The 18,283-nt window shown below is 42.0% G+C and overlaps 1 protein-coding gene across 1 annotated transcript in view; it reads right to left on the reverse strand.

The window, feature by feature from the left end:
• Positions 1-4,119: 4,119 nt before the first annotated feature.
• Positions 4,120-18,283, reverse strand: part of LOC111869228 (vesicle-fusing ATPase 1-like) — a 28,982-nt gene continuing 14,818 nt past the window's right edge. Inside the window, exon 3 of the mRNA XM_023860569.2 lies at positions 4,120-4,429. Coding sequence (XP_023716337.1) covers positions 4,339-4,429 — 91 coding nt within the window. The 3' untranslated portion in view covers positions 4,120-4,338. The remainder of the gene's footprint in view (positions 4,430-18,283) is intronic.

Consider the following 18,283-nt stretch of genomic DNA (forward strand, 5'->3'; position numbering starts at 1 on the left):
GTGGAAAGCCTTAATTTTTGGCGATGAACACAGTAACGTCATCCGCATATGCAGTGGTGACGAGTGTTCTGTGGCCGGAAGAGGGTACTGTGAGTCCATAATTCTGTAGGTTGTTGTTACACATTAGTAGGAAGTGTTCGGTGATTAGAGTGAAGAGTGGTCCCGAGTGGGGTTCTCCTTGTCGCATTCCTCTGGCATATGGGAAGGGGGCTGTGAGCACACCGCTGATCTTCACTAGTCCTTGGGTATTGTGGTATATTGTGCGTATGTTTTTAATAAAGGTTTTGCCGAAGCCGAATTTTTCCAGTACGTGAAATATGTATGGCTGTTCGACGCAGTCATACGCGGAGGCTTGATCTAGCAATATGACTGCGAGTGGGAGATCGTGTAGGTTGGTGTGAATGCTTCTGTTGGGTATGCAGTAGCTTTGATCAGTGGTGATGAGTTTGGGGAGCACTGCTGTCAGTCGTTTAGCGAAGGCTTGTGTTATCAGCTTGTAGTCAGTGTTCAGTAGGGTGATGGGTCTCCAATTGGCCAGTTGTGCGAGGTCTCCTTTCTTGGGAATGAGGGTGATGATTCCGTTAAGCGTGGATGCGGGCAGTTGTTCATTTTGAAAGCTTGTGTTGGCCACTTGTAGGAGGAAGGGGCTTAGCTCTTTCCAGAATTGCTTATGAAATTCATAGGTGAGTCCATCTAGCCTGGGCGATTTTCCTGGTTTGGAGTTTTGGAGAGCACTTAGGAGTGCATTCATCGTTAATGGGGCGTCGCATTTGTGTCGTTCATCTTCGTCTAGGGTTGGTATTTCGGAAGAATAAGTCTTCTCTTCTATTGGGGTTTTTTCTTTTGTGTTGTAGAATTCTCGGTAGTAATTTCGCACTTCTTTCCGGATTCGGTTAAGTTCCGTGATAAGAATGTCTTATATTTTAAGGGTTTTGAGTTGGGGTGGTGTGTGGGGGAGGTTTGTTTGTGGAAAATGGGTCGTTGTGTTTTTTGGGGATGTTGGTTTAGGTTGTAGGTCTGTAGTATTCGGCGTTTGGCGTCTCGTTGAAATTTTTGTTGCAGTGCCGTTCCTGTTGTATTGAGAACTCGTTCTTCGGTTTCGGTTAGAGTCCGTTCCTTTGTCAGATATTGTGTTTGTTGTTCTAGCTCTTCGTATTGCTGATTCTTTTGTCTTCTTTAATGCTCTTCGTATCTTTGTGTTTGTAGTTTGAGCTCTTGTTTCATGTCGTCCAATAACTGTTGTATGTCTCCTTTTTCCGTTGTTGCAGCTGCATAATATTTTATGATGGTAGTTATGATGTCAGTGAGGGTGTTGTCGTTGAGGAATTCATTTTGAAATCTCCAGAGAGTTGAACGTTGTTTTCTTTGCGGTGTGATTAAATTAAGGGGGAGTCCTGCGTGGTCTGCGAAAGGGGGGCATATTTGAGGGGAGTGTGTTTGGTGGATCCATTGTTTAGAGATATATATCCTGTCTAGTCTGGATTTTGGGTGCGTTGGTTCATTCCCGCGGTATGTGTATTGATTGCTTCCTGGATGGAATCTTCTACATACGTCGATTAAGTTGTGCATTTGGATCATTATGCTTATTAGTTGGGCTAGTGCCGTTCGTTTCACCGTGTGGTTTTCTCTGTCTTGGGGCGTTAAGGTGACGTTCCAGTCTCTTCCAATGAGGATCTGTCTGTCTGCTAGTATATTGTCTAAATGAGTTTTTAGGATGTTTGTGACTTCTGTGGTTTGAATCGTGTTTATCGGCATGTATATGTTAAGGATTTGGAATTCAGTATTATGCAGGGTGATGTGGCAGGTCTGTAGATAACCTGGTATAAGGTTGTGCTGTGAATGTATCGTTATATGAGATTAGAGTGGGGTGGATATACCAATGGCTGTTCCGGAACTCAGATGTATTGCTGGGTTTTTTATTATGTTATACTGGTGTAGTGCTGGGAGGTCTGCTATATCTAGAAGGTTTGTTTCCTGTAATAGGAGGATATCTGCCCGTTGTCTCTTGGAATATAAGGCCAAGTTGTTCTGCGTTTCTAGTCCTTTTATGCCTCGTACGTTGAGGGTGAGTATCTTGACCATAATGATGAATCGTAGAAAGTGCATGTTTTTTTTTAATTAGACCATGCAGTGGTCGCTTCTTGTGTTGTTTTTTATTTATTTATTTATTTATTATGGTTTGAGGCTCTCAATTATGCGTTTCATCCTTCTACGTAGATTGTAGTCTTTCGTTTGAAACAGATTCTCCTCCGGCGTTCTGACAAGTCCTGTAGTGTTGATGGTGTGTTCTTTGGCTATCACTTTGGGGTCTTTCTGTCTTCTGCAAGCTTTGATGAAGTGTGGAAAGGTGTTAATTGATGTGGGTTGCTTGTCTTGTTCTTTTAGGTTGTCGCATAGTATGTCGATGGCTTTGTGATTATTGCTCTGTCTCTTTGCGTTGTTGGCGTTGTATTTCTGAGTGGCTCCTGCAGAGAGTGGCGATTCCAAATCAGTGAAATTTTTCCCTTCTATTGTTTCCTTTGATCCGTGTGTATTTTGTGGATGTTGTTGCTGTTGTTTGTGTCCTCGGTTGGTTTTCTTCGTTTCGAAGATTTGGGGTGTGGGGCGGGGGGTGCAGGGTTCTGGTGTTGCATCGTCCATTCTCTCCGACGTTTGGTGGTGTTCTGTATGCTGTTGCCGTTCGCCAATCTGCTTGGGAGTTTGTTGAGCCTGAGGCTTCGAAGTGAGGGGAACGTGATGTTTATGCTGTAACTCTGTTGTTGTGTTTATGTTTTCCGTTGGTTGGAGTCTCTGTCGTGGCGGAGTAAGTACAGGGAAAATCGTTGTGTTGTCTATGGTGTTTGCTTGCTTCTTCGCGCTGGCGTCCGGCGGTGTTGTGCTGGCGGATTGTGGAGTGGGGTGCTGGGGGTGTGTTGTTCTTCTTCCTGCTGCGAGGTCCACAAAGGTAATGGGTCCTAACCTTGACTGTGTTATTGTATGACAATTTTTTTCGACGTGGCCTGGTTTATGACAGTTGCTGCAGGTGATGTCATCACACGTGACGTAAATTACATATTTTACCCCTCGTGACCTACATTTATTGTAGATGGGATTCTTTTCATGTCAGGTATTATCATGTATACCATTCTTCTGAAGGATTTTGTATGTTTTAGGTCTGGATGGGCTGTAGGGATGGAGAGCTGTGAGAGGGGGGACGCTGGTTTCCCAAAGTTATGCAGTAACGGTCTCAGTGAATCGTCAGGAATATCGGGGAGAACATTACTGAGTACCACTCCTTTTGATGCCCTAATATACGGCCTGCATTGAAGGTATGTGTCGTTAATGTTTATTCCGCCATGGCCGCATATTTCCTGAATGTAAGACTCTGAGGCAAGATACACACAGATTCTTCCGCCACTCAGCTTTGAGGCGTATTTTATGTTACTGCCTCCAATTCTGTCCGCTATTGTCCTAAGATACTGTTCAATCATGAAGCCATCTACAGCTTCAAAAATTACCGCGAATTTTCTGTGTGGGGGTATAGTTAGATTGATTAGCGTATGCTGTGGATTTGGTGGGGGTTTCACTGTGTTTGGGGGTTGTGTTGATGGGAGTGAGTGGGGAGGGTGTCTGCTGTGGTGTATTACGGGTTATCTGCTGTATGCCCTTGGTTGTAGTGGTTCCGTTATTTGTATCGTTGCTTGTACTCATGTTTTCAATCACATCAGCCGATATGTTCCTTACCGTGGTTGTAGCACAGGTACTGTTGTTGTTATTGTTATTGTTGTTGCCATTGTGACGTCTCTCTTCCATTTCGTCCTCCCGGTCGCTCATTGCGGGGTTGGATCGTTGTTCTGGAGCCTTGCTGTTTCACACTATTTCACTTATTGTATGTTAGCACACGGTTATTTTTATTTTATTTTTAATATATGTAGTAGTAAGATTTTCAGAACGTTCAGATCTATGAAAATGTAGTTAAGTCGTAGCACACTGTGAGTTATGACTTTCACTATTTACAGGCGGTTCACGGAGCGCTGGGCAAACACGTCCGCACTGCTCGGCGTCTGTAGATAGATAGATAGGTAACTAGGTAGGTAGGTAGATAGATAGGTAGTTAGGTAGATATATATAGATAGATGATGCATAGTTCTTATTAGCGAGCTGTCCTAATACATTCATTGCAGTAGCTCTACACTTTGTCCGCCGACAGGAAAATTTTCCATCAAACACATACAATATTATTTTCAGTGTGCTTTCAATAGACTGGAAGAACATGTCATGTTTAACGTAACGATATTAGATTGTTCCCTGCGGCCGCCATTTAAGTTCATTTTCATCCACATTACTCAATTTAAAAAATCAACTAAGTTTTGGACTTGAAGATGCCACTTGAATAGCTGCAGCTTTGTGTGTCTTGTTCCGAAGATGATGACTAATATTGCTGCGTACTCTGTAACAAATCAGGGTTGAATACCATTGCGCACGAATAGTGAAATGGAAAGTCTTCGTTTAAAGGTGTAATTCGCAAGAAGCGATTAGAGCCGTGCGATTCAGCAGCACCACTCAAGCCGCAGCGGCTGTACGATTGCGCCATTTCTAAGACTCAGCTGTAATCGGGTAGATTTGGTGCAATTGGTATAATTACTTCCCGATAGTGAGAGGGAAACACATGGATAAAAGCGGTGTTCTTCGTCTACTGTTGCTCGAAGAGGAGGAAGACGCATTTACTTTTCGACTTTTGAACGTTCACGAATTTAGCAGGAAACACATCATAATACAGGAAACCCCCACTCGAAGTCAAGAGCCAGCTGACCCCTGATGGTATCACAGGGCACAGCAGTCTGTCATAAGAATGAAACACCGATATCACTTATTTGATTCACATGTTTTGTTTGCCTCGGCTTCTATCGATAACAGCGTATAATGGAACCCTGTGTCAATAACAGGCCATTTCGGAATATATGAATCTCTCGGAGAACAAGTTTTATTATAAGAGTGCAAAGACGATTACAAGATGAAACCCGGCACCTTTATTGAATTCGTGATCAACCGTACGAGACTGCATAAGCAAGATACTAATACCGGGACTGTCTCGGACGACTCGGAAGGCATAACAAGTCTACCTGTAATCTTAGGTCTGTATCATGGTGGTTCTCAATCCTAAACACCCGGCGACACAAATGTTGCGGAGTATCAGACTTAAACCTCGGGTTTTAGGTTTCAACCTGAAGTTCATCTAAATAAAATTTACAAATTAAGTTCCCACCACCGAACAGGTTGTTCCAGAGGTAACGCTTTATATTTGTGTTGAGTAGGTACTAGTGTCGAATCTCGCCAGGGACACCGGCCATCCTGACTAGCGTTTTTGTGGTTTGCCTAATTCTCTCAAGACAAATTCTGGGATAGTACCTTAATTAGACCATGAGCGCTTCCTTCCAAATCCGGCCCATTTCTTTCTAGACAATACAGTCCTCAATGCAGGTTACTTTTTTGAATTACTATTTAGTTCATGTTTTTACTAACCTTTATGAGCCGAAAGACACCGTATGGGGGCTTTTAAATTAAAGCCGAGTGACCGAAGGACACCGTATGGTGACTCGCAGTCCACGCGTGCGCACAATGTCTTAAAATCTAATTTTAAGATAGATATTCTTGTTCTACTTACATTATTTTTGGACACCAGCTTTACAAGTAGACTGTCTTCCCTCCTGCATCATCTAACTGAATGTTGCATGTAACTGAATGCAGAGTCCGACGTCGCAATTCATGTACTTTGTCCGTATGTAACTCTGTTTTACACGAGAAGCGCACACACGCAACATCTGTTTCGTATTAGCAGGAAGTAGGCCAGTGATGGTGAGTGGTCTCCTCTATTCGTAACGCTTATGAAACATCACAATTTCAACTATGCACCACGGCCCCATTTCGCATGGAAGAAGCCGAAATTGAGAGGCCGCTCGTAAATCACACCATTCAGAATGTGGTACAGTCGGTTATGAAGGGACGAGGACGCAAGGGGCATTGAGGGGAATATTCCAAGAAAAGTAACTATGTGTGGATAGTCCGACGTGTATAAACAGGCACAGTTTCATAAGGACAAAGAAGGATAAGAACTCGCCCACAGTCGTGTATACAACAAGCCGACGTGACTGGAGAATGTGCAATGAAAACAAACTTCCTCTCTCCTCCAGGTAAGACATAGTCAGATGGGATGTCAGCAGCATGCATTTATACTGCAGAAACGTTTTGTGCAGGAGCTTTATGCATTTTTGTGGACAGACGCTCAAAATTGAGGATTTTTTTTTTGGAATCAATGTAACAATTTTTACAGATTCTAAAATCTGTAAATTACAATATCTGATTCTATGTTCTTTCTAGATAAAAGCAGCGTTTATTTCGTTCGTTTATCACAAAAACTGAAGAAATCACAGCATTTTCAGTAACATGATTACAATTTTTATTACTCTACAATGGCGGGCATTTAAATTAACTCCGGCCCGCGGCCATTACCGGAATTTAAATGGCCCGTCCCATGAGAGAGTGCGTAAGAAGCTAAAATATTACCGTCTAACCGGAACTGTCAATTATGTAATAAACAGTTGCATGTTGTGCATGGAAGCAAGGGAAGCATTGCTTCCGTAGTTAAGAAACGAAAGAAGTCATATATAAATAATTCAATTTGAATAATAAGGATTTGAATAATGTTATTTAGCGTATGTTCGTGCTCAAGGCCAAATGACTCCTCCTCCCTAACCCTGCTTGGTGGGACAGACGAAGTTTCCAGTCGTTAATCTTCGTAATACTTCATCTAATCCGAAGGAGCGAAGGGAAGCAAATTTCGTTTTGCTCGTTAGGCCAGCGAAGGAATGTGTTCTTTCGATGGTTATGTGAAAATTAACTGTGTATGTGTGATTTCAGTCTTGTTGGGTGTTATATGTAGTATTAAGTTTTATTAACCTAAAATCGGCTACCAGTGATGTCAGGCAGAAAATAAGACTCAGAGAAGAATATCCCATTTTCCACCGACATGTCAACACAGAAAGTGTAAAGGAATAGCGCTCAGCATCGCCTCCAGAAAGCAATAACGCCGTTAACTGCAAAGCCGAGAGCCACAAGGCAGAAAACTGTAAATGCAAAGGACGCAACTGAATCATCAGTCAGTAGTCTTGAGATGGACACTTCTCTACTAGATAAGAGCCGTGGATGTGTGCAACATGTGTTGGAGGCTGCGATGCATGAAATACGCACGCGCCATGCTCTACTAAAAATTACAATGAAGATAATGTTATATTTTAGCGTCCTGTTGCACTGATTTAAGTCCATGATTTATTTTATCCGTCTTCTAGTGCATACATTCATCTATCCCCTCTTCTCACTCGCACTACATGTTTCGGCACAAAAGTGCCATCTTCAGGTGCTGATACAATCCACGACAAACTAGTTCATTGCATGCCTTGTCTATACATACTAAAATAACTAAAATATATATTTATCTTATATACTGATAAATGCTAAGTGTTAAAATATTAAAATTGTACAGGATATTTCATTCCTACGTCGTGTTTCATTACGCGAGTCACGTTTATCATCTTCTGTTGGAGCACTCTTCCACTATATATTTTAGTTATTTTAGTATGTATAGACAAGGCATGCAATGAACTAGTTTGTCGTGGATTGGATCAGCACCTGAAGATGGCACTTTTGTGCCGAAATATGTAGTGCGAGTGAGAAGAGGGGATAGATGAATGTATGCACTAGAAGACGGATAAAATAAATCATGGACTACAATGAAGATATTTTTGTCCAGATTATGATTCAAACTGAGCTACTCTCTCTTTGTAATATTATATGCCAGTCGAGTTATTAAGGACAAATTGCACGTCTTCGTTTTACAGAATGGAGCTTGGCAATACCCCAATTGTTTATATATACGAGGGTCGTACTTAAAGTCATGAGCAACAATTTTTTGTAAAGTAACATGCCTCATTATTGACAAACCAAATACACCACCTCAATCTACAGACCTTTCTTTATTTTTGCACGTAATCGCCACTTCTTTGTACACATTTCTCCCAGTGTTCTGGGAGTTTGAAAACTCCCCTTCTGTAAAATTCCGTTCCAGCCATCCGAAGACACTGACGCACTGCTTTCTGAATTGCCTCCCTTGTCTCAAAACGTCCACGCAGCTGATCCTTCACAAATCCGAAAAGATGGTAGTCGGAGGTTGCCAGATCAGGGCTGTAGGATGGGTGTGGAAGAACTTCCCACCCCATCTTTGCAATTGATTCCAATGTGAGGCGAGCGGCGTGGGGGGGAGCATTGTCATGCAGGATGATGATGATGTTTCGTCCCGGACGTTTATCACGCAATGCAAGACGGAGGAGCTTGTTCAGCGTCTGGACATAACGAGCAGCATTGATGGTTTGCCCAGGTTCCAGGAATTCGGCCAGAATAAACCACTCTGCATCCCAGAAGCCTGTGCCCATCACTTTCGCAGCTGATGGCACTGTCTTTGTCTTCTTTTTTGATGGAGAATGCAAATGGTGCCATTCCATACTCTGCCGTTTCGTTTCAGGCTCAAAATGGTGAAACCAGCTTTCGTCACCTGTCACAATACAGAGCGAAAAATCATCGCCTTCGTGTCGATAACTCTGCAGCAATTCTGTGATGATGGCTTTTCGCTGAATTTGTGGTCTTCGGTCAATAACCGCGGGACCGAACGAGCACAAACTTTCCTATAGACCAAGCTTTCAATCGTCTCCTGTACTGCACTGTGCCCTATTCCAAGTTTTCGGGCTATTGTGTCCACAGTCACACGCCTGTCATCTTGAATGATCTCATCCACTCTTTTCTTGTTGCGTTTAGTTGAGGCTGTTCGAGGATGAACGCTTCGACGCTCATTTTTGATGCTGGTGTTCCCATCTTTAAAATGTTTCATCCATCTTCGAACACTGCTCGCACCCATGCACACACTTCCATAAGCGTGGTGAATTTCTGCAGCAGGGATTTCCTCTTTCACAAGAAATTCTATGACAGCACGCTGGCGAAACGACATGTCGTTGTCGGCCATTTTGTTAGGAGTGATACTGGTCACGTGATGCAAGCTATTGGCGTCACAAGACACTGAAGGTTAACACAACAGCTGGTTCCACCTACCACCGAACTCTCTTTCGTCTGCTGTTCCCAGGTTGCATGCAAAAAAAAGTTGCTCACGACTTTCGGTACGACCTACGTACATGTTTGGATAGCCAATCACAGTGGCCGGGCGGTCTAAAGTATGAACTGTCTTTGCTCGCTCGGACGCTGGGATCGTGGTTTCGAATCCCAAACAAGGCATGAATGTTTGTTGTCCTTTGTTTCGGTAGAGGCCTTGAGATGGGCTGATCACTCGTCCAAGGAGTCCTACCGTTTGTGAAAAATGATTATGGACGTGAATAAGAGGCCAGGACCCTGAATGGGCTGGAAAAGCCAGTGTAAAAAAAAATTTTGGATAATTCCTGAAAGAGCACATATCAAACTATATTTCCATTGAAACACATTTTCCTACTACGTTTCACAGGTATACATGCTTAATCCTTAGGTGGCCGTTATTTCCTGCATGTACCTAACGGACTGTATGTACGGGAATTTACTGTCAATATGTTCCAGCTCTTTCCGACCGCTACATCAACGTTGGAACACTTGCATAGCGGCGAACGGAAACTACTATTTTGAGGGCCGATGTGGATCTGTGTAAGTGTACGTGAATACCTTGTAATATGACGCGATAAAACCGCATTCCACGAATTTAATGACTCTATCACGTATATCAATTGCATTCATTATTACAAGGAGTTCCACCGGACTTTGCTTTTGAGTTGGTAGCACTCACCCTTCTTATTCAGGAGGCCTTCGATTCAAATCTAGTTCAGGAAAGCGGGTATCTCGGTTGAGGTTTTTCATAGTTTTCTTCGGTTTCTCCAGGCAAATGCCGGGATAGTGCCATAGATTAAACAATGACCGCTTCCTTTCACTAATCTTGCTGTCATTCAGTGATACGCAGTCCCAGCTACTAAGAAGTATCGTTAAATAAGCCACAAATATATAAATCTGCAGAGAGTTCCAGGCAGAAATTCCATCTTCCTATCCACAGATATATATCTCACAATCACTGCGTTGTTAATGACGTAATTCATTAACATAAATTTGTAACTGAACAGTAGAATTCAGTTCAGGTCGTGGGTTACAGTGTTGGACTGATAAGCTGATGGTCAGTCCTACTAACCAACAAACTCACTTTCTACCTAACTCATTTGTTCACTCTATGGAGTTCAGTTCTTCTAGAGAAGCCGCCAGTTGCTCAGTTACTCAAGAATGTCCCAACATTTCATGGTACTCGAAGGTTCATCAGTTTTCATGAGACCGCACCTTTGTCCCCAACCCTGAGCCACTTCAATCCAGCCTACACCAACCCATCCCATGTCTCCAAAATCAATTTTAAACCATTCTGGATAGGAAATTTATCAGACAAACGTTTACCTATAAGGACTTTCCCATTTTTTCTGCAATATATGACAAATGCGAAAGATCTGATCTGTAGTGATCTGTTACGTCCAAACCCACACTGATGATCCCCATTCATTTCATCTATGTATGGGCTTAACCTTCAAAGAATATTGGATTACATTTTTGTGAAGTTGATAGCAGTGATATCCCCTGATAATTACTACAGTCAGTTTTATCACCCTTCTTGTGAACTGGTACAATAATAGATTCTTTCCACTGATCAGGCAATTGTTCCTCATGCGAAATAGAAGTAATTCGCTTAAGCATCTTAGAACATATTTCGCCTCCTGCTTGAAAAAGTTCTGCCAGAATTTGATCACTACCTGGAGATTTATACCTTTTCAATCTTGCAGCAGCACTTTCAACCTCAAGAGGGCTGGACTCGGGTACTAACGGCTCAGCTGTATGGATTTCTACCTGCCTAACAGCACTGACCCTATGTACATTCAATAACTGAGAGTAGTAGTTCCTTCACCTATTCAAAATGTGGGAATCTGCAAGCAGATCGCCATTCTCATCCTTCACTAAGTTACTGCTAGGCTGGTAACCCCTAAAGTCATTTATTCTTCTATACAGGTCTCTAATGTTCTTTTCTTACTGTTCATTGCAAGCTCATCAATTTTGTCTTTCAGATATTTCCTATCTTTATTCCTGAAATGCCTGCTGGTTTCACATTTTATATTGTTCAGATTATCCCTATTTATTTTGCTTGGATCCTGTAACCATTGCAATTTGGCTTCTTTTCTTTGGTTTAGTAATTTTGAGCATCCTTCATTGAACCATGGCTTATGCTTCATCAGTTCATAAAAACCTAGACTCTCCTTGGTGGAAATTTTGACATTCTCTCTAATAGTTTCCCAAGCTTTATTAACATTCACCTTAGTGTCCAAGTTTTCCAAAGCCTTGAACATGATACTGCTCTTTACCTTCTACCTAATTTAATTTCTTGAGATTGAACCTCTCCATATGAACTCTGTGCATTCTTTGTTTGCTCACTGCCACCAGCAGGTAGTGGTAAGTATCACAATCTGCTGCCCTGAATGATCGGACATCAAGTATACTTAAATGCACTATGACGAGTGAGATACCCCAGCTCTATCAGGTTGTTTTGATGATAAAAACTGACAGAAAACAGCTTAATAACAAACACTACTGAGAGTTTCTTCCAAGTTTAGTGATATTCTTAATGCTGAACAAGCTGGAAGTGACAAAATAATGAATAGTGTTGGCATTGTCCTAAGTATAGTAAGGTCACAAAAAGAATTAAAACAAACCTCCCCTCAGGATGCCTTCTCCCATTCCTATGAGCTGTGGCTTATGTTTTTGCTCTGTTATTAATGTTTACAGAGGGGAGAAGTCCAACACAGGGTAACGGGGTAAGCAGGAGGCATACTAAAACTGTCATCACCTGTGCTCATTCTTTGCCTGACTACTGCACAGATCCTTTCAAATCTTCTTGAACTTTTCCAATGCAACTATGCTGCCGTATATATAGTATTATATAAAAAAGGAGATGAAGGTCAATTTAAAGTTACGATATTTATTCAGCTTAAAACATATCTTAGCTCTTAAGATGAAATTCATAATTTTACAAAGACTGTTAAGAGTTTAGGTCAGCCACAAACTGAGGAATGTAACATTATCCAACATATATATGATGACGCCCTCGTTAGTGTCTCCACCTTATCGTGGTGAGGGGGTTTGAGTATGCCAAGGACCCTGAGAGCTATACCAGCGGTAGCGTAGCTACTGGCAGGGCCTCCCTTGCTGGACAGGTCAAAGGGTAGGCATCAGACGAAGAGAGATACCAAAAACTGATGCCAGAAACTGCGTCATCAGTAGCAACTTGAAACACAGAGCAAATGATGCTCGAGATGGTTCAAGTTCGTATAGCAGCAGGCGTGACCAGAGTGGTTTGAACGGCTGCTGTACTGCGATGTGGAAAGCAAATGGAAAAACTACCACATTATCACTTTTCCTGGATAGTCTCTTTCCAAAAACAGAGATACCATATATGCGAGATGTTTCCTCTGGAGGCAAAACAATCCGGAGGTAAACTACTCCCCCAATCGGATCTCCGGGGGGGAGTGTTTCTAGAGGAAATGTCATGCAGGCGTTACAACAAGAAAAAGTGCGAAGATCAGAAGAAACAGCATGGATACAAGATTGGAACATGGAATGTCAGGACCTTGAATCAAGCAGGAAAATTGGAGAATTTGAAAATGGAAATGCAGAAGAATGAAGCGTCTGTTCAGGTGTCAGCGAAGTGCAGTGGAAAGGACAAGGTGAAATAAGAAGTGCTGAATATACAGTGTATTATTCTGGAGGTGAATGGGCTGAAAGAGCTGTGGCAATAGTGGTGCATAAAAGTGTAGTGAGGAGTGTTGTTAAGAAGATTGCTTGTAATGACAGAATTATTGCTCTGAAGTTAAAGGCGGAACCGGTAGATATACTGATTATACAAGTGTACATGCCAACATCAGAGTATGAAGATGATGAAGTGGAAAAGTGTATGACACAATTGGAAAAAATTCTTCAGGAAGATGGAAGAGGTGACACAAACAGCATCATATTGGGAGACTGGAATAGCATTGTTGGAGATGAACCATATCAGAATATTGTTGGATCACATGGACTAGGAAGACGGAATCACAGGGGTCAAATGCTTATTGACTTTTGTTACCAACACTTGGTTCAAGAAGCCAAAGAGAAGAATTTACACATGGAAGGCACCTGGGGATTGGAAGAGGCATCAGCTGGACTACATCCTTGTGAAACATCGATTCAGAAACAGTGTGAAGGATGTGAAGACGCTTCCTGGGGCAGACATTGACTCTGACCACAACTTGCTGGTTGCCAAGTTCCGAACCAGGTTGAAGAAAATTATAGGATTTCGAAAGCGCAGACCCAGATGGGATTTGGAGAAGTTATATGCTCAAAGACAAAGCGTGCAAGAGACTCTAGAAGAGAAACTCGGTGCAATTGAAGGTGAAAGCGGAAATGCTGAAGCGCAGTGGAACGATATAAAAGAATGCATGTTAGATACTATCAGTGATTTGGTAGGTAAAGTTGAGAAGATAGCAAGAAAACCATGGGTTACACAGGAGATGATGAGTAAAATGGAGGAGCGAAGGAAATGGAAGAATGTCAACAATGAAGAAGGCAGGAGGAAATACAGGAGACTGAGGAATGAATTGAAAAGAGCCACGGACAGGGCCAAAAAGGAATATCTTGAGAAGATATGTAATGAGATTATGGAATTTCAAAGAACAGGCCGTTATGATTTGATGTACATGAAGACAAAAGAACTAGGATGGAAAGAGAATCATGGGATTCAAAATGTTGGCATCGAAGACTCCCAGGGGAATAGAATAGTAGATCAGAGGCAAGTGCTGAAAATTTGGGAAAATTATATTTCAGAACTATATGATCGACCTAATCGGCCAGAAACCTTAGAAGTTGAACCGGAAGAAGAAGTAGATACAGACGAGAAAGGACCATATATTTTACAAAGTGAGGTGGAAAAAGCTATCAAGGAAATGAGGAAGGGAAAGGCTACAGGAGATGATGATGTACCTGGAGATGTGCTCAAGTTACTGGGAGAAGGTGGTTTGAAAACACTGACAAAACTAATGAACACCATATATGAAATTGGAGAGTGGCCCAAGGACTTTACAGAAGTTACAATGATTGCCTTAAAGAAAAAGACAAAAGCTACAAAATGCAGCGACCATCGCACAATAAGTCTTATTGCACATACAGCAAAGATAATAGCAAAGATACTTAAAAGAAGAATTGAAAGGAAAATAGAGGATGTACTTGGAGAAGATCAGTTTGGATTTAGAAGAGGAAAAGGAACAAGGGATGCAATTGGGATGATGAGAATTATAGCAGAACGAACTTTGGAGATAGATGAAAAACTGTGTGTCTGCTTCATAGACTGGCAGAAGGCATTTGACCGTGTAAACTGGACCAAATTAATGCAGATCCTAAAGGAAACAGGTATCCATTGGCGTGAAAGAAGATTGATTAGCAATGTACACATGGATCAGAAAGTTAGAGTACGACTGGACAGAGGGGAGACAAGAAGTGTGCAGATTGGAAGAGGAGTTCTACAAGGATGCTGTTTATCACCAATTCTGTTCAACTTGTACAGCGAATGCCTTACCAAGGAAGCTCTGGATGGGCTCGGTGACTTCAAATTAGGAGGGCAAATTATTCAAACTGTGAAATATGCAGATGACCTTGTGTTAATGGCTAAGGAAGAAACTGTGCTACAGGACATGATTGATAGACTAATTGAAATTCGAAGGTGCTATAACATGGAAATGAATGTGGAGAAAACGAAAGTAATGAAAATTTCAAGACAACCAACCCCAGTCACAATAAAGACAGACCAAAAACAACTGGAGAATGTGAAATGTTTTAAATATTTGGGTAGCAAGTTAACAGATGATGGAAGGTGTACTAGTGAAATTAAATCCAGGATTGCCATGGCAAAAGCTGCATTTAAGAAGAAGAAGAATCTTTTTACCAGCAAATTGGACTTAAATTTGAGGAAGAAACTAGTGAAATGGTACATTTGGAGCATAGCTCTGTATGGGGCTGAAACATGGACACTTAGGGCAGTAGATCAGAAATATCTGGAAAGTTTCGAAATGTGGTGTTGGAGAAGGATGGAGATCAGTTGGACCGATTATGTGAGAAATGAAGTGTTAACTAGAGTCAGTGAGCAGAGGAATATCCTACATGAAATAAGAAAACGGAAGGCTAATTGGATTGGTTATGTTTTACGCAGAAACTGCCTTCTAAAAGAAGTTATTGAAGGAAACATAGAGGGGCGGATAGAAGTGACAAGATGACGAGGGAGAAGACGTATGATGCTAGATGACCTTGGGGATAGAAGAGGATACTGTCATTTGAAGGAGAAAGCTCTAGATCGCATTAACCTTTAAGTGACGGCCCTTTAAATTCCGGTAATGGCAGCGGGACAGATTTGATTTAAATACCCGCAATTTTAAAGCAATAAAAACTGTAATCATTTCCTAAATTTGCTGTGATTTCTACAGTTTTTGTGATAAACGAAACAAATAAACGCTGTTTTTTCTAGAAAGAATACAGAATCAGATATTGTAATTTACAGACTTTATAAAATGTGTAAAAAATTTTAGACTGATTCCAAGTAAAAAATTCCCAAATTTGTTGTCTGTCTACAAGAAATAAGAGTTCTTGGAACTAAGAATGATGTATGTTGATGTTGCAACACAGTGGATGGAAACATGTAGCCATATTTAGTCTTGCATGTCTCGAAAGATTATACACGTACGTCATTTCGGTATGCAGAGATGTGGGGTGAGTATCTATTCATATACAAGAACTCTGTTTATTATCGCTTGTCGCAACACAACAAGCTCTCTGTTCTCACTCTGCTGGAAGTAGATTATAAGTACTTTCATGGTTAGCATCCTAATACCACAGCCAAACAGTATCAAAAGCGTGAACCAACCATTGTGCTGTCTCGTTTGTAAGACGTTGACATATTTCAACTCATAAACGACTCCGAATCAGACTGTTGTACATTCAATTCTGAGAGTGGCGTTGAGGAAAGTGAATCAGAAATTGATTTCGACGAAGACCCATCATCTTGGTCGGCAACCTGGGGACCACCACACCAGCATGGCAAGAGGAGTGTGAATAATTATTCAGGTGGAGCTGTGGGCAAACTGTGGCAAACAGTTATAGCATCTGTCGTCGAACCTGGAAATGGACAAATAAACTATTTTTCCATCTCCTGGATCTGAACAGTTACATCCTGTTGTTACAGAGAATTTTGTCTCGCTCTTGTGCGGAACATGCTGGAAGGTGTCCACTTCGCCCTCAACGGACCAGGGGTCGAACCCCTGCCGTTTCATTGGAGATATCTCGATTAGAGGAGGCCAAACCACATCACTGGCAGTTGATTTCGACGAAGAACCATCGTCTTGGTCGGCAACCTGGGGACCACCACACCAGCATGGCAAGAGAAGTGTGAATAATTATTCAGGCGGAGCTGTGGGCAAACTGTGGGAAACAGTTATAGCATCTGTCATCAAACCTGGAAATGGACAAATAAACTATTTTTCCATCTCCTGGATATGAACAGTTACATCCTGTTGTCACACAGAGAATTTCGTCTTGCTCTTGTGCAGAACATGCTGGAAGGGGTCCACCTCGCCATCAACGGCCCAGGGGTCGAACCCCTGCCGTTTTATCGGAGATATCTCGATTATAGGAGGCCAGACCACATCACTGGCCGACTTCCTCTACTTCGCAATTGAGGTGTCGTGTGATCTTTTCGCGTGGGAAATGAAGAACCGTCTAGACAAAGTGCGTAAAGTGCGACGTCGGACTCTGGATTTCCGGATGTTTCCAAGATTTCCACACGAAGCCAACATTCCGTTAGACGACGCAGGTGGGAAGAGAGACAACTTATAAAGCTGGTGACCAAAAATCATGTAAGTAGAAAAAGAATTTATAACTTAAAATTAGATTTTAAAAAGCCGGCCGCATGCATGGACTGCACGACGACATATGGCGTCATTCGTCCCCTTGACTTTATTTTCATGACACCATATGGTGTCGCTCGGCTCTTAAAGGTTAAGTGGAGGAATTGTTTTGGAAGAGACTGTGGACCTGTCGTCTGACAGATTACTGATGATGATGATATATGATGGTGGCTACATAAAAGGATGACAGTGTGCTGTTTTTCTAACAGTTACAGCGATAAAAAATCCAGATACTGCATAACAATTTTCACATAATGAAAAAGGTGAACTTATATTTATGGTTCTCACATTTGCACACTGCAGCATTTGGCAAATTACAATTACAATAACGAATATTCTCCACACTATCCCGATCACAGATTTTACATTACTAACATATTGTGACATGTTGACCCTACCTCCCCAGCTGCACGTAGCGGTAACGTAGCGCTCGCGTAATAGGCGAGTAATCACCCCGCAACTCTCCCCGCGGTGACGTCACGAGCGGAGCCGAAGTTAGCCGAGTCCCCGCAACCTTGAAGCTATGCAAAGCGAGTCGACAGCGGTGACGTCACGAAGGGGTAACAGCATCCTAGGCTATACGCCACGTCACACTAGCAACAGCTAACAGAATAAAAGCCGGCTGAGCAGCAAGCGAGAGTCAGTGTGTTATCAACAGTGCTCAAGGTAGCAGCCTGCGAGTGTGCGATAACTAAGAAGTCAGCGAGCGGAAGACTTATTGTGTGCTTTCGAGACTTAGTGAGTGCTGTAGTACAGTTATACTTGGAGTGTGTAATTCAGGGAGATTTGTATAGCTCCCGTGTTATTAGTACGTGAAGATTTTGTTGTAGGGTTTGTAAACTGTGGAAACCCGTGACATTGTGATAATTAATTGTAGCCGTTTCTTGTAGATTGTTGAATAAACCAATTAACGATCTCTATGGCGTATTCAGTAACGAAACACGTTACATTGGTGTCAGAAATGGGATTTGAACTTACACACGTGACCAACGAGTTTCGTACTCAAAACACATTACGTTGGTGTCAGAAGTGTTACGAACTTAAACACGCCACTAACAGATTGTTGTGCATCGAGTATCTTACTGCTACAACATGGACATGGAAAAGATGATGGAAACGTTGGCAAGAATTGACGCCAACGTGAAATCTAACCAAGTAAAAGCAGATGCCGACCAAGAGCGAATGGAGAAAGACAAAGAGGATTTAATGGCCAA

The sequence above is a fragment of the Cryptotermes secundus genome, unplaced genomic scaffold (assembly GCF_002891405.2).
Source record: "Cryptotermes secundus unplaced genomic scaffold, Csec_1.0 scaffold2524, whole genome shotgun sequence".
NCBI classification, from domain to species: domain Eukaryota; kingdom Metazoa; phylum Arthropoda; class Insecta; order Blattodea; family Kalotermitidae; genus Cryptotermes; species Cryptotermes secundus.